The sequence below is a fragment of the Aristolochia californica genome, unplaced genomic scaffold (genome assembly GCF_029961685.1).
Source record: "Aristolochia californica isolate CCGP_79_NKW_82.1479 unplaced genomic scaffold, dmAriCali1.0.hap1 SCAF_1, whole genome shotgun sequence".
In the NCBI taxonomy this organism is placed as follows: domain Eukaryota; kingdom Viridiplantae; phylum Streptophyta; class Magnoliopsida; order Piperales; family Aristolochiaceae; genus Aristolochia; species Aristolochia californica.
In genome coordinates this window covers 56,322,935-56,341,844 of record NW_027181770.1, presented here as the reverse complement: position 1 = coordinate 56,341,844, position 18,910 = coordinate 56,322,935, and the positions used below count along the sequence as shown (strand labels likewise).

The 18,910-nt window shown below is 36.4% G+C and overlaps 1 protein-coding gene across 3 annotated transcripts; it reads left to right on the top strand.

The window, feature by feature from the left end:
* Positions 1–10,101: 10,101 nt before the first annotated feature.
* On the top strand, positions 10,102–16,954 carry LOC137952016 (ubiquitin carboxyl-terminal hydrolase 2-like). 3 transcript variants are annotated; one of them, XM_068799074.1, is made up of 3 exons: positions 10,102–10,223; positions 10,537–13,232; positions 16,319–16,954. In XM_068799074.1, the coding sequence occupies exons 2-3, from the start codon at positions 10,552–10,554 to the stop codon at positions 16,551–16,553; spliced, it is 2,916 nt and encodes a 971-aa protein (XP_068655175.1). In that variant the 5' UTR covers positions 10,102–10,223; positions 10,537–10,551; the 3' UTR covers positions 16,554–16,954. The 3 variants fall into 3 exon arrangements, with proteins under 3 accessions (XP_068655175.1, XP_068655164.1, XP_068655184.1); XM_068799063.1 differs by lacking the exon at positions 10,102–10,223 and having other exon boundaries at positions 10,259–13,232; XM_068799083.1 differs by lacking the exons at positions 10,102–10,223; positions 16,319–16,954 and adding an exon at positions 14,040–14,142 and having other exon boundaries at positions 10,259–13,232.
* The last annotated feature ends 1,956 nt before the right edge of the window (positions 16,955–18,910 follow it).

Genomic DNA, 18,910 nt, shown 5'->3' with positions numbered 1-18,910 from the left:
AGTAATAATATGCTGTTCATTCAGTTGTAGATCTAGATCTTGCTGAGTAAAAAACAGTGGCTTAAGCAAACAAAAGCAATGTTGTTCGTGGGTTTAGTTTGAAGATGCCAAGCTGTGAGTTTATCAAAAACCACTTTCATCTCAGAGACTCAAAAGTATCTTCCAAAAGTAAAAATTTGGGGTGTCAATAATAGATCCCTAGAAATTTTAACTGTCTCAAGTTCTAGAACACTTTACAGTAAAGGTGTCTCATAAGTCCTGAACATTTCTGAACCGCTTATTTTGAAGGTTCCTAAATGTTTTTTTTTCTTTCTATCAAAATTAAGTATAGATTATTATATCATGTCATTTTATATCTGTCAAAATTTTATTATATTGTACTAACATATATAATATAATACAATACAGTATTATATAAAACAATACAGTATTATATAAAACAATATAATGTAATATAATACAATATAATTTAATTTAATACAAAGTAATATAATTTAACATAATATAATATATATAATATCCTATAATATCATATACTATCATATCATATCATATAAAGGTACAAAGGGAGTAAATACAATCCAAACAAGCAATTGTACATACAAAGGGAGTGGGGCTGGTCAAAATAGGTAGGAAGGCAACTACAAGGCTGTGGTGGTAGAGCTGAAGGATTGATGAGAATCTCTAGCATATTCTCAATCCTCCTCGACTCTCACATAGCTCGGTCTGACGCATCTTCAGTTGCTCTTGAGTGGCAAAAATAGCTGCATGGGTGGCCCTCACCCACTACATCTTCCAATTCCTTCAATCGGTTTGAAGAGGAGGATGCTTCTTTAGTCCTCTTCCTCATGGCAAATTCAACTTGTTCTATCGATGGCTTCGGCTCATCTCATGGCCTTACCCAACTATCTATGGTGCCTCCTTCCCAATGGTCTCCTTCTGAAATCATTGACCTATCCACTTGGTGAAGCCGAATTTGCTGACTTTGGTCTTATCGATCGACATCTTCCTCGTGATGTGCACTCTCCTTGCTGGTGAGGTCAACTCTATAATGTCGTAGGATAGTGGTGATCTACTGAGCAAATGACAATCCATTTGTTTGTGAGCCTAAGGCGATGTCCATCATCCAACTCACCATAAAGTAGTCGAAGTTGAGTCAGACCTTCTATGTGATGGCCCACATCCAAAAGATGTCAATCGAGAAAATATCTCATTGGATTGAGGACATGAGTGACAATCTCCATGATGACCCTCTAATCCATACTGAGGTCCTTGATCTTCATTATGTATGAGCTTCCCGTTGTCTGCCCAAGCACATACTATATAACATCCTAGATATTTTGGGAAGGCCACTATGCATATCAACCACCCAGTTCTCCTTCACATATCTAGTCATGCCCATGAAGGTAGTCCCTAGGAGGTCATTCAACTCTATGGATTGAATAATATGGTGGTCTTCTTAACATATGATGTGATCCTCATGTTACTCGGAGAGAATTCCTCTACCTTCAAATTTGAGTAGAAGACTTTTACCAATAAGGGGTAAACAACCTCCTTACTCTCTAGCACTCCAATATATGGGAGGAACAACTCTTCAAAGTCACGAATCTCCCTCCTACAAAATTCCAAATCCACTCTACTAGATTCCACAATGCTCTTTGAAACGAAATGTTGAACATACTTACACCTTTGTTGTTGTGTGCAAAAATGTTCCCTCCAGTTGGGCATTTCTTCATGTATCTTGTTCCTTTTAGGGAGGTTTTTCTTCACAATCCGTCTCTAGTTTGGCATTCGTGAAGAACCTCGTTCCACTACTATTTGGCTTCCATCCACCTCTCACCCCATCTCTAACTATGTTTTCACTCACCGATTATCTCCTAGTTCTATTTTTTTTTTCTTTTTGTGTGTGTGTGTGTGTGTGTGTGTGTGTGTGGGGGGGGGGGGGGGGGGGGGGGGGGGGGGGGTTGGCTACTACTTGGGAGTTGACATATCGTCAACCATCCAAGAAAGCAGTTAGTTGTAAGTGGTTGTATACAATCAGTATAATCCTAATGGATTAGTGGTCAGATATAAAGCACAATTAGTAGCCAAAGATTATACTCATTCATATGGTATAGGTTATAATGAAACATGGCAAAGATGAATTTCATTCGTGTGCTGATATCTCTTGCTGCAAATTTAAATGGGTTTGTCGGAAGATAAGCTCAGTGGTATGATGTAAATTACTTTTGATTTTTATCCATTTTTCTCCCTCAGAGTAAAAGGTAATGATATAATTATTGACTCTCTCATTATTATAAATACATTGAGGGGGAAGATTAGGACGTCACTTAACCAAATCTTCCTTTCCTCCTTCTCTCTCACTCTCTTAGCTGAACTCCCTCTCCTCCCTTTCTTCTTCTTCTCCCACTCGTTCTCTCTCTTTCTCTCACTTGTTGCCTTCTTCTCTATTAACCTAGTTCTTTTACTATACTCTTCATGGGATTAAAAATCTAACATGGTATCAGAGCATTAGGTTTAGGACCCCGAAATTATGTTTTTGGATTAACCAAGTTCTTCATCAAGTTCTTTTAGTAAAGGTGTGTTGTTGAACAAAGGTTTTATATCGAATCTTTTTGGCTCATAAGAGATAAGTTTTTTTCCTCTATTTTTTCTTGAGATAACAACTGTTATGGATCTTAGAAAAGAGGATGGTTATTGATATGATTCATTCAAAATTTTTAAAATCATCTCACCTTATGAATTAAGTTCTTGGTTGGTTATCTTCCGTATGCTCAATTCATGCTTCTTTTGGAAAAGAATCCATTTGTTATGATTAATGTTGTTGTGAAGCTTGGTCAATTTTTTTGTGGATCAATGCATGTTATTCTCTAGCTATGTCCATGCTTTGTGATCAAAGGTGGTGCATACGTGTGTTAGTTTTTTTCTCAAAGATTGAAGGTATGAGTGCAAGATGAATTTCAATTTGTTGAACTCGTGAAGGATTTGTGTATTGCTGCAAGTTTTTTTTTTTTTGTGAGGAAGAAGATCTATGTTTTTCCTCACGTTGGAAGCCTTGCATGTTGATATATTTCTTGGATTATCTTCCCTAAAAAAATCAAAGAGGAAAGCCTTGATTTAGACACACAAGGTGGCACCTTTGTCTTTAGAAGGAAAGTTTCCTCCTTTAAAAAATTGCATGCCAAAGGGAGAGATTTTTTAAGCTAGAAGTACTATATTTTTTTTTTTTTTTGTCTATTTGAAGACTTCCCATGTCAATTTATTCTTTGGAATATCTTTCCTAATTTATTTGAGGAAAGAAGGACGTCAAAGATTTGACCTTTAATTGCTAGTTGGCGCCAAGGTTATAAAAGGAAAGTTCCTTCTTCGGGAGATCCTTAAGTTTTTCAAGACCTCTTGAGTTTTTTGGTATAATCTCACTTGCGTTTTTTTTCTTTATTCCTTACCATAAATAAATAAGGCAAGAAGAGAAGTCAAAGATTTTGACTATTTTGGTAGAAGTGGCATTTTTATTCAAAGAGAGAAGTTTCCTTAATTTAAAAAAGGCTAATTTTGAGCATATTTGATTTCTTTTCTTAATTATGAAATATAAAATTTGTTTGACTGATTTGGGCCCTCATGTGGAGTAACTAACTCCTTGAATTAGTGCATGATTAAGAAAAGATATTGGCTGGATTTGGATTGCATTTTCATCAATGTTTCTCCCTCGGCCTAAGGTTCTATTTTAGGTTACCTTCGTGTTTAAGAAAGGTATGAGATCTACCTTGCATGATATGGGCCAGCATGTGGAATCTTCATTTGATTCATGATTGTAGATGAATGCTAGTTAAGCTTGGGTTGGTTTTCTTCTCTCGAGTTGGTTCATCTTTGGCTTGGGTTGGTGAATCTTTATTCGGTTTTAAGATTCAGTTGGTTTCCTCTCCTCTTTGTTGGGTTGATATTGTTCATAGAAGGATTGGATACTCTTTAATTGATGGATGAAGGATATTTGAATATGGGTAGAATTTATAGAGAAGGAAAAAGAAGAGGTGGTAGATCTAGTTTTGGTCCTTCGAGGACTAATAACTGGATCTGCACTCACTACGAAGGATTAAATCATCTAGTGGACACTTGTTGGAATTTTCACGGAAAGCCGGCTTGGGTTACTGCCAATCAGGCCTCGTTTAATAACACTACAAAGATAAAGAAAAAACCATGTGGCATAAAGGAAAGAAAACTATCTCAGTTGATGATTTTGAACTATTACAAACGATGAATACTTTGATGGTATCTTCTACATTTTCCTACACTACTACTAATGTTACCACTGTCTCAGGTATGACTTCTACACTTCTTCTTCTTCATCTTTGATTATTGACTCGGGGGCATCCGAGCATCTTACAGGTAATTAGAATCTATTACATTCCATGTCTCTATGCTTAGGTTACCGTAGTGAATGGATCTCAAACCAAAGATCTTAGGAAGGGATTTTCCTCTGCTACTCTATCACTTCAGTTAACTGATGTCTTATTTGTTCTTCAGTTCCCATTAAATTTTTTTTGTCAGACAGTTAACAAAAAAGTTTAATTGCTCTATCACCTTCTCACCTTCTTCTTTTGTTTTCTAGGATCTAGCAACGAGGCAAGTGATTGATGGAGACCATGAATTGGGAGCCTTTATTATTTAGACTTGCCTCCAATGAATACAGTTTCTACTTCTCAGACACAATTATGGGATAGCAGATTCAGGCATTCATTAGCATCATCACTTCAGCAATTGTTCCCTTCTTTGAAAATTTTATCTGGCCTAAATTATGAAGTGTATCAGTTAAGCAAACATCAGAGGATTACATACTTTTCTCGAGGTGAACTTAAAGGTGTTGCTCCATTTTCCTGGGTTCATTCAGATGTATGTGTCCATTGAGTGTCTCAAATATCTTAAGTATTTTGTTACATTTGTTGATGATTTTACATGAGTCACATGGTTATTTTTATTCAAGGATAGGTTTGAAATCCTTTCTATTTTTAAATCATTTCATGTCATGGTTTCCACTCAATTTGGTAAAATGATGAAAGTCATTCGTTTTGATAATGCCAGAAAATAGCTATCAGGGGAATTTCAATCCTTCTAATGGCATTATCCACCAGACATGTTGTGCCTACACTCCTAAAAAAATGGTGTAGCAAAAAGGAAAAATCTACATCTCCTTGAGGTAGCTCGTGGCCTACTCTATCCCATGAATGTGACTTATTTTTACTTCCCTTATGCGATTATTACAGCATGTTTCCTTATTAATAGGCTTCCATCTACGGTACTTGGTCATAAGTCTTCATATTCCTTGTTATTTCCTGATAAAGACTCTTTCTCCCTTCCTTTGAAGATCTTTGATTGAACATGTTTCATTCACGTCAAATCCCCACAAAAGAGTAAGTTGGACCCGAGGGCTATTAAGTGTATTTTTTTGGGTTACTCTCATATCCAAAAAGGATATATTTACTATAATCCTTCTCTTCAGAAGTTAATTGTCTCCTGGGATGTCGCTTTTTAGGATACATCTTTTTATTCTTCCAAAGATGTTCGTCTTTCATATGTTCAGGTGGCTCTGAAGCATGTTGTGCCACTTGATGCAAATCTCTCTACTTAGCCCCTTGAAGCAGCATCCTATAATACACCTGTGGAGTTTATGGATCCCTCCGAAGTTAGCCATCTTCCCCCCCTATATTTGGTCTATAGTTTGAGACTCGACCCATAGGTCTTAAAAAGAAACCTAGGACTTGTACTAGGCCCTCTACCTCTCATTTTATGTCCAATTTTTTTCTCACCATCGTTTGTCTTCTTCTTTCTCTCAATTTCTTGAATCTATCGCTTATGTCTTTGCCCCACAGTCGTATCAGGAGGTATAAAGCATCCAAGACGGAAGGCAGCAATGGAAGAGCAAATGAATGCATTATATGAGAATTAGACTTGGGCCTTGGTTCCACTTCCTCCCAAGAAGAAGCACGTGGATTATAAATAGTTTTTTACCATCAAACACATCTAGATAGTTTTGTAGCTCATCTCATCGCCCGTCTAGTTGTAGAAGGGTATATTAAGTGCTATGGAGTAGATTATGAGAAATCTTTCTTCCAAATGGCCAAGTTAAATTCAGTAAGAATCTTATTATCACTCGCTGCTAAATTCCTCTTGGCAAGTTTATCAGTTGGATGTGAAGAATACATTTTTGAATGGTGATATCAAGGAAGAAATGTATATGCATAAACTACCTAGTTTTGTGGTTGAGGGGGAGTCAGCATGTAGATTGAGGAAATCTTTATATAGGCTTAAACAGTCTCCTCGAGCATGGTTTGACAAATTTAGCTAAGCAATTTATATGGGCTTCAACAGTCTCCTCGGGCATGATTTGACAAATTTAGCTAAGCTATGTTGCACTTTGGATTCAACCAGTGCTCGGTAGTTCATTTCGTCTTTGTCAAAAATACATTAAAGGGAAGAGTATTACTAGTGGTTTATGTGGATGATATTGTCTTAACTAGTAGTGATGCAGACAGTATAAAAGAAGTCAAAGAAAAGATAAGCAAAGAATTCAAAATGATGGATCTTGGACTTCTGAAATATTTCTTGGGTATTGAGGTCTTCCAGTCAAAGCAAGAGATCGTATTATCTTAGAGAAAGTATGTTCTTGATCTACTTAAGGACACAAGGATGATGGGATGTCGAGCAACAGATACTCCTATGGATGCTAACACAAAGCTATGTGTAAGCTCTGGTGAAGATGTTGATATAGGTAAATATCATAAACTTGTGGGAAAGCTTATTTACCTCACAGTGACTAGATCGAATATATCATATGCAGTAAGTGTAGTTAGTCAGTATAAGCATGAATCACAACTTACCCATTGACAAGCTTTGGAGAGGATACTGGGGTATTTAAAAGGAACCCCAGGGAAGGGATTTCTCTATAAAATTCATGATCGTTTCAACATTGGAGGTTTTGAGGATGCATATTGGGTTGGATCACCTGATGACAGAAAGTCCACTACTAGATATTGTACCTTCGTTGGAGGTAACCTGGTTACATGGACAAATAAAAAGCAGAATATTATTGCAAGATTCAATGCAGATGTAGAATACAGAGTTATGACCCACAATGTCAATGAGATTTTATAGATTAGATATCTTCTTAATGAATTGGGGTTCTACATAAGAAAAAAAAAACTTATGGAATTATATTGTGACAACCAAGCAGCCATTCATATTGCTTCAAATTCAGTCTTCCACGAGAGAACAAGACATATTGAGGTAGATTGCGACTTTATATGGGAGAAATTTAAAGCCAATATTTTATCTCTCAGGCATATTTCATCTCAAGGACAGGTAGCAAATATATTTACAAATCCAGTCACATCCAAGATCCAGACCACTATATACGACAAGTTGGGCATCTGCGATGTTTTCTCTCCTCCATTTTGAGGGTGAGTGTGGGAAGATAAGCTCATAGTAGTCGCATGATGTAAATTAGTTTTGATTTTTCCCCTTTTTCTCTCTCCTTAATGTAATGGGTAATGATGTAATTTTTTACCCTCTTGTTGTTATAAATACATTGAGGGGGAGGATTAGGACATCACTTAACATAATCCTCCTTCTCTCCTTCTATCACACTGTCTTAGCCGAACTCCATCTCCTCTCTTTCTTCTTCTTCTTCTCCCACTCGTTCTCTCTCTTTCTCTCACTTGTTGCTTTCTTCTCTATTAACCTAGTTCCTTTATTATACTCCTCATGGGATCCTAAATCTAAGAGGGTTATCCATTAGTTGGATGTTAACAATGCCTTTTAAAATGGGGACCTATTGGAGGAAGTATATATGAGTCAACCACCTAGTTATGTGGTTGAGGGGGAGCAGTTGTGTCGATTTAAAAAGGTTATTTGTAGACTGAAACAATCCCCATGTACCTGGTTTGATAAGTTCATCAATGTAGTGTTTCGGCTTGGGTTCAAGTAGTGAGAAAGTGATCACTCTGTGATTACAAATAGCCACCATACATGGTAAGATTCTCATGGTTGTATATGTTGGTGATACTGTCATTACTGGTAGTGACCTCCATGGGATTCAACAAGTTAAGAAGGATTTGAACAAGAGTTCTAAACCAAAGACCTAGGACTGCTCAAATACTTCCTGAATATAGAAGTCATTCAATCCAGCTACGACATTGTTTTGTCACGAAGGAAATATATCCTTGACCTCTTAAAAGAAACTAGAATGTTTGGTTGTAAACTAGTTGATACACCTATGAAACCAAATGTTAGATTATGTGTTGAAACTAACAATGATGTTAATATTGGTCGGTTTCAATGGTTGACCTCACAATTATGAGGCCTGATATATCATATTCAATTAGTGTTATCAGTCAATACATGTATCAACCTTAACAGTCTCACTAGACGGCCATGGAAATAATTCTTTGGTATTTGAAGAAAAATCCTAGATAAAGATTATTGTTTAAATCTCATGGACATACTAACATTGAGGGTTTTGTAGATGCAGATTGGGTAGAGTAGGAGGTAATTTGGTCACATGGATGAGCAAAAAATAGAATATTATGGCTAGGTCAAGTCTTGAGGCCGAATACATAGTCATGGTATATGGAATAAGAGTTATTATGGATCAAGTCTTTCATGATTGAGATCAGGATCTAAACAACCAAGTCTATGTAGCTTCACTATGATAGTTAGGTAGTTATTCACATTGTAACTAACCCATTATTCCATGAGAGAATTAAACACATCGAGATAGATAATCTGGCTATGCGAAAGGGATGGGTCAAGGCCAACCACCTCCCCTTACGTCTCTAGATTCAGCTTCATGCAATCTAGCAGTCATGGAAGAGTTAGCCCAAATATTCAGCTTCATGCAATCTAGCAGTCATGGAAGAGCTAGCCCAAACAAGAGCAGAACTCTTGGAGACTTGGGCTGAATTGCCAAAAAGAGGTAGACAGATGCGGAGATGGCATAATACTTTGAGCTTCTTATGCCTCAAGTGACCTAGATGAATGCTTGGTTGCGAGTTTTTTTTTATGAGGAGATAGACACTCTTAAGATCTATGTTTATAGAACAATGTTTTTACGTACATTTCATAAATTTGTGACTCGGTTAATTTTGTTATTTATGAAATTGTTTACATAAATTCAATTACCTAGCCCACTTGTCGAATCTTAAGGTAGAGGTCGTAGTTTCCACAGAGAATTAATGCATTACTAGTTCATAAAATATTGGGGAATCCAATTTATTTTGGACCTAAGTCAACATTCAAAACATCCAAAAATTAAACTATATTAAAAAAATTAGGCAATAGCATCTTGAATCACCTTAATAGCACCACAATTTGACTAACTAGATTGTCATTTCTTTCCTTTAAGATATAAACTTTAATATCAGAACAAGTTTTGATGGTGAAAGGACTCAAGGAAGAGCTACTATAATACTAATTGTTCCATAACTCCAACCTTTTGTTGAATAGATTAAATGTTGCTTTGGTAAAAAGTATGGGAGAAAATATTGGATCGAAGCGAGTGAAAAATGCAAAACCACACAAAAATAGAAAAAACATAAATTACAGTTAATTCTCTAGTTACCTTCTCTACGAGCTTCATTTCTATTTATATTTATATATTTTTAGAAATTATAATAAAATCCTCATATCATTTTCTCCAAAAAATACCATCCTAATTAAATATTCCAAAGACTAAAACTCTAATCTTTACATGCATGAGCTTCAATTCTTTATTAGTTAAAGTCTTCTACACAGGGTTCTAAACTGTGTCATCCCACACCCTTACATTTCAAGAAAGAAGTGGAGTGTTCCCTTTCAAGGAGAGCCACCACCTTCCCATTTAGTGGAGAACACAATTTTTTTTTTTTTTCTATTTGAAAATCAGGAGCAAAAAATAATTTGCGATTTTTCATGGAGTGAGAAATAATTTTGGCTGACAATAAGGGCTTATATGTAATTAAACGCGACTAACTCTTTTTACGCTTCTCGATGGCAAAAGATAAAACCCTTCACTCTGCTATTCACTCTTTTACTTCGAGAGGTGGTGTGGTACGCGCACTATACAAAAATACGCCCACCCGCTCTCCGATCTCTGGCCATTTTTATTTCTTTCCGCTACGGAACGCCGCCCTCGAAGGCAAACCCCAATTATTGATGTCTCATAACTTACTTACTGATTGCTTCTCAACATTCAGGTGGGGAGCTGCTCTTTCCTCACTAAGGTCTCGGATTTTATCTAATTTTTTTTTGTCTCATTTAGAATGTTTAACATCCTTATTCTTTGATTCTTGTTTGTTTTAATTTCACAACGGTCTGGAGCACCCAGTATGCAATTGTTGGGGTGAATATCTATATTTTTCCATAATTCAGCAGATATATTATTGTGAAAGCTCAGTTTCTCCATCATTAGGAGGAATTCTCTGAGATACTAGCATAACTACGATTTTTTTTCCTTTTGTTACTGGCGGCATTTTTATCCCCTGTTCTGGGTTCTGTGATTCTGTCTAGTTGGCCGAAGAATCGATGGGGAAGAAAATTAAGAAGAAGGGGCGAAGTGCCCATAAGGAGAGGAGAGGTTCGTCGGGTCCTCACCTTAGTGCTTCGGAGCATTCAAATCCAAGTGGCGATGCAGCTGTGACTGAAGATTTGGTTGTGAAGGATAGAAAATCATGCAACCATATTAATACAAGTATTGATTTTGATAAAGTTGCTTGGAAGATCGGGAATACTCTTAAGTGTGAAGATTGTAGAGATAATGGTGGGGCTGGTAGGCGTGCAGGCAAGGGAAAAGTTAAACAAAATAGGAAAAAGGAAATCCGACCAGATGATTCCAACCTAAAATCCATGTGGGTTTGTTTACAGTGTGGCCATGTGGCTTGTGGTGGGCCAGTGGGTGATAGGGTACCCAAAAGCCATGCTCTTCAACATACTCGACGCACTCGACATCCATGTGTAATTCAATTCGATAATTCACTTCTTTGCTGGTGCTTCTCGTGCAACTCACAGGCTCAAGTACATTCTGATGGACTCAATGAAGAAACGGATGGTCGTTTATCAAAAGTTCTAAATTTGATCAAGGAGCAGCTGGACAAGTTTGGCTCGGTGGATGTTGAAGATGATTATGTGGGCAGTAGTTTGGAAAATAAGGGACTGGGAAACTTAGAGGCTTCTGTTTTGGATATGAAAGGTTATAAAGTGCAAGGTTTGGTTAATCTTGGGAATACTTGCTTCTTTAACTCGATCATGCAGAACATCCTTTCTATGAAAGTTTTGCGGAACTACTTCTCAAATTTGAACATTTCTGTTGGACCCCTCGCCATGGCCTTGAAGAAGCTTTTCTGTGAAACTGGCTTCGAAGTAGATTCAAGGAGCTGCTTGAATCCTAAAAACATTTTTGTGTGCATTTGTTCTAAAGCTCCTCAATTTAGAGGATTCCAACAACAGGACAGCCATGAGTTGTTTCGCTACTTACTTGATGGTTTATACATTGAAGAAGTAAATGCTTGGAAATCGGCTTCATCTGATGATGAAGAGGTTAATTCGAAAGTGGGTCCTACTTTTGTAGACTTGGTTTTTGGTGGTCAGATCTCTAGTACTGTTTGCTGTATGGAATGTGGGCACACTTCAATAGTCTATGAGCCATTTTTAGACTTGTCACTTCCACTCCCCACTAAGAACTCACCTTCTAAAAAAGCCACTGTCCCTCAATTGAAGAAAGGAAAGTTACAACTTAAGGAAGGAAATAAAGGAAGAAAATTTCAAGAAAGTAAAAAAAATGATGCTGTGGCTTCTTTGTTGTCAGAAGCTGAATCAGCAGCTGTGAGGGTTCCAGTAGAACCCCCTGGATTTTCAAGGACACTTGATGCTGGTGGAACCCACACAGACCAGGTAGTAACTGTGGCTGATCCATACGACTTCTCATGGTTGGATTATTGCGGCAATGACATAAGTTCAGAAAATGCCAATTCAGTTTTTCAGAGCTCTGATGCTGTGATTACTCAAATTTGTGATGAAGGGCAGGCTTCTAAGTGTGAAAATACATCTGAATCATCTGTGAATTTTTCTTCTCTGAATAAGGAATCTCAGGTTATAGTTGAATCTAATTCTGAAAAATCTATTGAACTTGATACCCTGACACATATCCAAGACTCTGAAGTCTTACTGCTTTCCTATAAAGAGGAAGATGATAAAGGTATGGAGGTAACAGGAGGGGAAGAAGAGTCAAAAAAGAATTTGGTAAATGGCAGTGAAGAAATTGAAGATTTTGATGGATTTGGTGATTTGTTTAATGAACCAGAGGCTACTTCTCATTCCACGGTTGAATCCAAGTCATTTGAAGAGATGGAAACGACTTTACTGTCTGGGGACAGTAGTGAGTTCAATCAAGATGAGGTTGATGGTTCTAACTCAGAAGTCACTGTTGATAGTTGCCTAGCCTTCTTCACAAAGCCTGAGATACTTTCTGGTGAACATGCTTGGTATTGTGAGGGTTGTTCTATGATTTTAAAAGGGCAAAAGAAGCACACAAGAGATAGGATAATGCAAAATGGTTATGAGAACGCCCATTCAATAAGTTTGAAGTCTCAGGCCAATATGCCTGGAAATAGAGATGACAATTTACCTTGTAAGAATGATAAGGATCTCTTTGATAGTGCACGGCCTGAATTTTTGGATAATGGTAATGTGGTGTGCAGCATGGAGAAATTTGAAGGTAAAGATACAAGTTCTGTTATATGTGAATTGGGTGGAGAAAGAAATGATAGGGTTTTGGACTACTCAAAATCCCTTGCCAATGGGCTTGGTGACCTTCATGAAGCTTCTCAAAGTGATGATGATGTAGTTGGTTCAAATCATTTCGATGAAATTCATGAAACATCTTTGCCTTTGACAAAAAGCATTAATACCTACTCCAGAAACCTTACCAGTAAAGAATCTTCAATTGAGGTTCATCAAACATGGAATGTAGATCCCAAGTTACGTGATAGGGGAGAAGAATCTGATGGTAGTGCAGGAGGGGAAGTTGATTCTGAAAGAATGAAGATTAAGAGGGATGCTTCGAAGAGAATACTGATTAGTAAGGCTCCACATATTCTGACCATTCATTTGAAGAGATTTGGGCTGGATGCCCGTGGCCGCCTAAGGAAAATTAGTGGACATGTTAGTTTTAGAGAGACTCTTAACCTTAGGCCATATATGGATCCCAGGTACCCCTTGAAAGACTTTCCTTTCCTCTTTCTTTTAATTTTTAATTTTCTTATCATATGTGAAATAGGAATTTTGTCTTCTTGTATCTGCATTTGGTAAATCTACTCTTGCTCTCTTCTAAAGACAGCCAGTTCACATTCCTTGTGTCTAGTAAAATGGACGTAATAGTATCCATAGAAAGACTTATGATGTTGTCCCTCCCCTCATAGTAACCTAATTAGTTGGAACCATTTTTCCATGGCCCTATAATTTAAATTAGCTTGTCCAAAATTATGATGTTTATTCTTTCATTTTGAATGTTGAATTCCTATTTTCTTAGTCTAATTTGGACCTAAAACCTGCACTGTAAATCTCTTCCTCAATGTAGCCAATGGTGTTTATTGAGCTAACCAAACTAGTTTCAGACAATTAGAAGAGAGGTAATCTTTCAGCTGACCCTATTGTAATCCAAGTAATGTAGGACAGGAAAGGATTTATCTAGGAAAAGGGTCCAGAAAGAATAAGTTAGACAAAAGAGAGGGGATGATAAGAACAAGTTGTTAGCCTATAACAGAAATTTATTGTATTCTAGCATAAAAATAAAAATAAAAAGGTTCTCTCAGTTGTTGATCTCACTTGGCACCATCACTACACTGTCATACCTTTACTTTCCCCTCACCAGGCCTCATCAAGCTTAGTTTTGATGACAATTCCTGGGGCAATTTGAGACCTGCTAGTTGTGGGGGCTGAAACTCTGCTAGTGAGGTCCTTTGGGCATCATAGAATCCAGTGAAGCTGAAATTTGATTATTGTTCGCTGTTCTCAAGGTTTTCAGGCAGCATTTTTCTCACAACAAGTTGCTGAGGGTGATTAAGTGTTTGTTATTGACTGGTGCGAGTAAATAAGTGCATCTCTTTGGCATGTCAGCTGTATCCTGTATCAAATTTTAGACCCTTGTGATTGTATTAAGATCTCCTGGACTTGTGTATTAAGGTCTGCCGATGGCTTGGGTGATAAACTCGTTAAAGAGGAGTGCTCACTCAAATACCTAGTTGTGAATGTAGCTATCCCCTCTTAGCTGTTGAATATCTTTTGTGTTTTTCTAATAAAGTTTGTTACATTCCAAAAGACAATTAAAGAGGGTAACTTAGGCCCTATTAGTGCACAGGGGAATTTTGTAGTGATTTTGCTTTCTTTGGAGAATTGGTCACAAATAAGTTAGTCAACAAAGAAATCAAGGGGAGGTCACTTCACTCAGAGAATTTGCTTTATCTCTTAAAATGAATGTGGAATTGTGAACAAACTATCAAAGGAGTGGGGATATCGCTGTCTCTATTGACAATTTAGGTGAGATCAGGTGGCCTAATCATATCTCTCATCTCGATCTTAGAGTTGAATTTACAAGGTAAGTGTCTCCCAACTTTCAGTTGTACTTTCCTTATCCTCGTACCGATGTAGAAAAGGATATGCTCATGCCAAGAGGATACAAAAGGGAGGGATAAGACCTTTATGGTTGAGAATATTCCATGCACATACAATTCTTTCAATCTTTTCTAACCTACAGAAGACTTTACAATTATTTAGTTTGATAAGGACTTATAAATTATAGCTTTGGAATTAATATGATAAAAAATAATCCTAGATTTGTTGCAATTTGATTTTAGCAAACAAATCAAGAGAAATACACCTTTTTTTCATAAAGAAGAGATATAAACTTCAAAAAATAAAAAGCATAATTAGAAATGTGGGACGAAAAAGTTTGCTGAATTATAGTATTAGGGTTGAAAGGGAAAAAAAGGAGCCCCTAAAGTGTTGGGAATGGCACTAAAATATGCATTCTTGACCTGCTACAATTATATCCAGCTAAAGTAAACAAGGAAATTAGAGAGCGAAGAAGAATAAAACATAAGTAAAAGTTTTTTGAGAAAAAAGAAAGAGAAGACACCACACTTAGATTTTGCATTCACTTCCAAAAGCAACTTTTTGCAATTTGCGTGCATTAAATAAAGTGGTAGAAGACTCTGTTAGCTTTATTGGCTTCTAACCCTTAAATCCACCCGCCCAAGTTAAAACATCATGGTGACTGAAACATAAAAAGGAAACCATAACAGACTCTAAAAGTAGCCCAACTAATGCCAAATTAAACATAATCCAAACAATAAATAACCCACTTGAAACGAAAACCAGAATTACAGATGAAACCCAAATGATGTTGAAAAGCTAAGCTCTTCATGCTTTCAAATCGTGGACTCCTCACCGAGCCCAATATCCATGTTATTTTTTTACTTCCTTGAACTTTAAATTCTTAGTCCTCTTCTGCAAGCCCTTGTATTATCTAACTGCAAGCCCTAGATTTGTTTGGTCATAAATTTCATTAGTTGACATGTCAATGTAACTTGGCTATTGTGCACGTGTTTTTCCAGGATGTATGTGGTGGGGCTTGCAGTTGTCTTCTGTTTATGTTCTAAAAGAAAAAAAAGCATATGTCTAGTTATGCCTATTGTGTTATATTTATATATTTCAATGTTTTCCAATCCAAATATCTACCACCTTACCCTCTTAAAAAGATCACCTGTCACCTTTATTGTTTCTATTAATCTGCATATGCCTAACAACTTCCTGTGAAACATGTTAGTCTCCTTACGTTTAACCACTCACGCATGACTTTTAATGGAAATCATTCACTCATGCATGACTTTGAATGTAAACCAGGTGAACGGGGAGATATCAAAGCCTGTGGTTCTTGCACTGATGATGAAATTGCTCTACTAGATAGTTATGCATTCTCTTTGTCAACTTATGGTTATTGTAACTTATATATAGTCCGTAGTTCTAAATTAAATTCCATTTTCTCTTGCTTCTGTAAAACTTCTATTGTGGAAAATTTTGCCACTCAAGTTTTGAAAGTTAAATGATTCTACATACTATTGTTTTATTTCTCGCAATGGTAGAATGAAAAGCCTGCAAGTGACTTTAATGGATGCATAGCCATTGCAGAAGAAATCCATGATGTCCTAAGTGCTGTTATTGTAGTTGTGAACTGTTTACTTCGTTTATGGAAAGGATTTTACCATAAGATTGATGACAAATCACTTACGTTTTGCAGATGCAGAGTGAATGAAAAGTGTTCGTACCATCTTGTGGGGGTTGTGGAGCATCTGGGTACAATGAGAAAAGGTCACTATGTTGCTTATGTCAGAGGGGACAGAAACAAGAAGCAGAGTGAGAACAATGTTCTGAGTTCAGTGTGGTTTTATGCTAGCGATGCATCGGTACGTGAGGTTTCTCTTGCTAAAGTGCTTCAATCTGAAGCATATATCCTGTTTTATGAAAAGGTATAGAACCAAATGTTTTCAACCAATCTTTTCAAAGAGCCAAGCTTGGCAAGAAATAGATGCGGGGCAACTGATGCTGCAGTGAGCAGGTAAGGTCCAGAAAAGAATTCTTTTCTCCTGCATGTTGCATGAGCATAGAAAACCATAAGCCCATTCATTCATAATTATCTTGAGGGTTCTTCCATATACATCAATTGTCATGAAAGTGAGATGGTGGTTCCATCATGTTGTATATTGGGTTCTTTAGGTTCCCTAGTTTTGATGTGTCAGATGAATGAGATTCCCGTTATTATAATTTTCATATGAGAAACACTTCAAAAGATCAGCCTCAGTATACTCTCTTTTCTTTCCTTTTTTTTTTTTTTTTCTTTAACATGCCGTGATAAGTTCATGGCAGAAAAAATGAAGTTATTGTGGAGTACTCTACCAAATTTTACTTATTTCATTGTTTTGACCACACATACTCTACAAAAGATCTCTGGATGACATGTATGTACTAGCATTGGAGTGGTCCTCTCCGTGTAAATGATGTTGAAATAGTATTGAGTGGCATCTATTGTAATTAAGTGAGTGGCATGAGTTGTAATTAAAATGAATTTTATGTTCCTTTTCTTTTTACTCGTATACTAGGGTTTCAACGCTAAACTATAACGACAAGCTAATTACCTGAGGGAAGAAAGGAGAAAGAAGTTTTTCCCCTAAACCCTAGTTGTTCTAAGCATGAAACTTTAGAATCGGTATCGGAGCAGGGGTATTAGGTTTTAAGTAAAACTGCTACCAAAGTGTTAAAAGTGTACATTTCAAAAAAAAAAAAAAGTGTTAAAAGTGTGTAAAGGAGTATTTTTCAGCCATTGAAGGAAACAAGGTATTAGATTTTTCATAGTCCAACTAGGTTTTAAATTAGATAAGTGGTTCATAATCCTTTAACCTTGTTCTAATTCATCCAAAACCAAGTCTTGAACATTCCAATCTCGTTACAACTTCAATCTCCGTGATTTAGTGGGAAAAAAACAAGCCTCTTCATAGTCATGTTTGGCTGAATTTAGTTTTTTTTTTTTTTTTGGTAAGATAATATTTCAATTATTAGCCATGATTTTGATGCAAATTAATTCAGGTATTCAATTTCTAAAATTTCTTTTAAATGTTGGATTAAATCTCCCCTTGTTTAATTCAAACTTTAGTTTTCAAATAAAAAAACCCTAAAGTAGAGTTTGAAGTTAATTGTTGAAGGAAAAGTGTTTGGTTAAGTCAACATTCAATCCCACTTTTAACTGTGTTGTTTTCATGGTTAAATAATCAATACTTTAGCATTGATTCAATATTTAATTGTTGAAATTGATTCAATTTCGAATTTTGCATGTTTAGTTCATATATGAAGTCATCAATTTAAAATGAAAAAAATACATCAGTAATGAGTAAAAAAAGTTTACCACTATAAGTAATGAGTTATTAATTTAAAAAAAAAAAAAAAAAGTTGACCCATTCAATAGGAGAACTAAAGACTTAATATTAATATCATAAAAATCAACTTTAAAAAGATAATATGCAACCAACTCCTACTAGATTTGGGATCCCAATCCTCGAGCTAGTTTGGGATTACTGCCCAAGCTTATTGAGTATTCAACTTCTTTGCTTTATTATACCTTGCCATAGACCAACAAATTTTTATTGGAAATTTATACTAATCACACAAATAAAGCCATTTTTTCACTTGGTCAAGCTGCCCTTTTGGTTATCAACGAAATAATAAAGCCCAATATAGTTTGAACCCTGGGGTTGCCAAACCCTAGTCTCATGTGGCATCTTGGCATTAGTTATCCAATTAAAGCAGCTTCTGCGCTCCTTGCAATGTATTGTGATTACTGTACAAGACTTACAAAACCATGCTGAACGTATTAAACTTACTCTTTGTCATATCAAAAGTTTCTGATGAGATTCATATTCTTTGCCACTAAGGTGATGAGTCTTAGATAGTTTCAAGAGTTGAAAAGATCAGGTACCAACCATGAGTGTAATGGTTCTGCTAAAACTATTGACGGATTGGACAAGTTTTGATTCTCTTATGGACTTCCAAAATCTGGACCTTAGCATTTCGCAGTATTGACACATATGAACAGTAGACATGCTACAATCGCATCTATTATTTGAGAGGAGACTAAATTATTGCAATTAGGCATCACATTCCGGAGGAAAAAGCTCGAAAAAATAAAAAACGCTACAAATATCTTCTCTTGCTTACGGCAAGAGCCACTACATAGAGAGTCCATACATGATTTCAATAAAAGAATTTGCAACATTGACGTGGTGGCTATACCAATAACGGAGGAAGCATTTTACGTATTAGAGCTATCAGAAAAATGGCC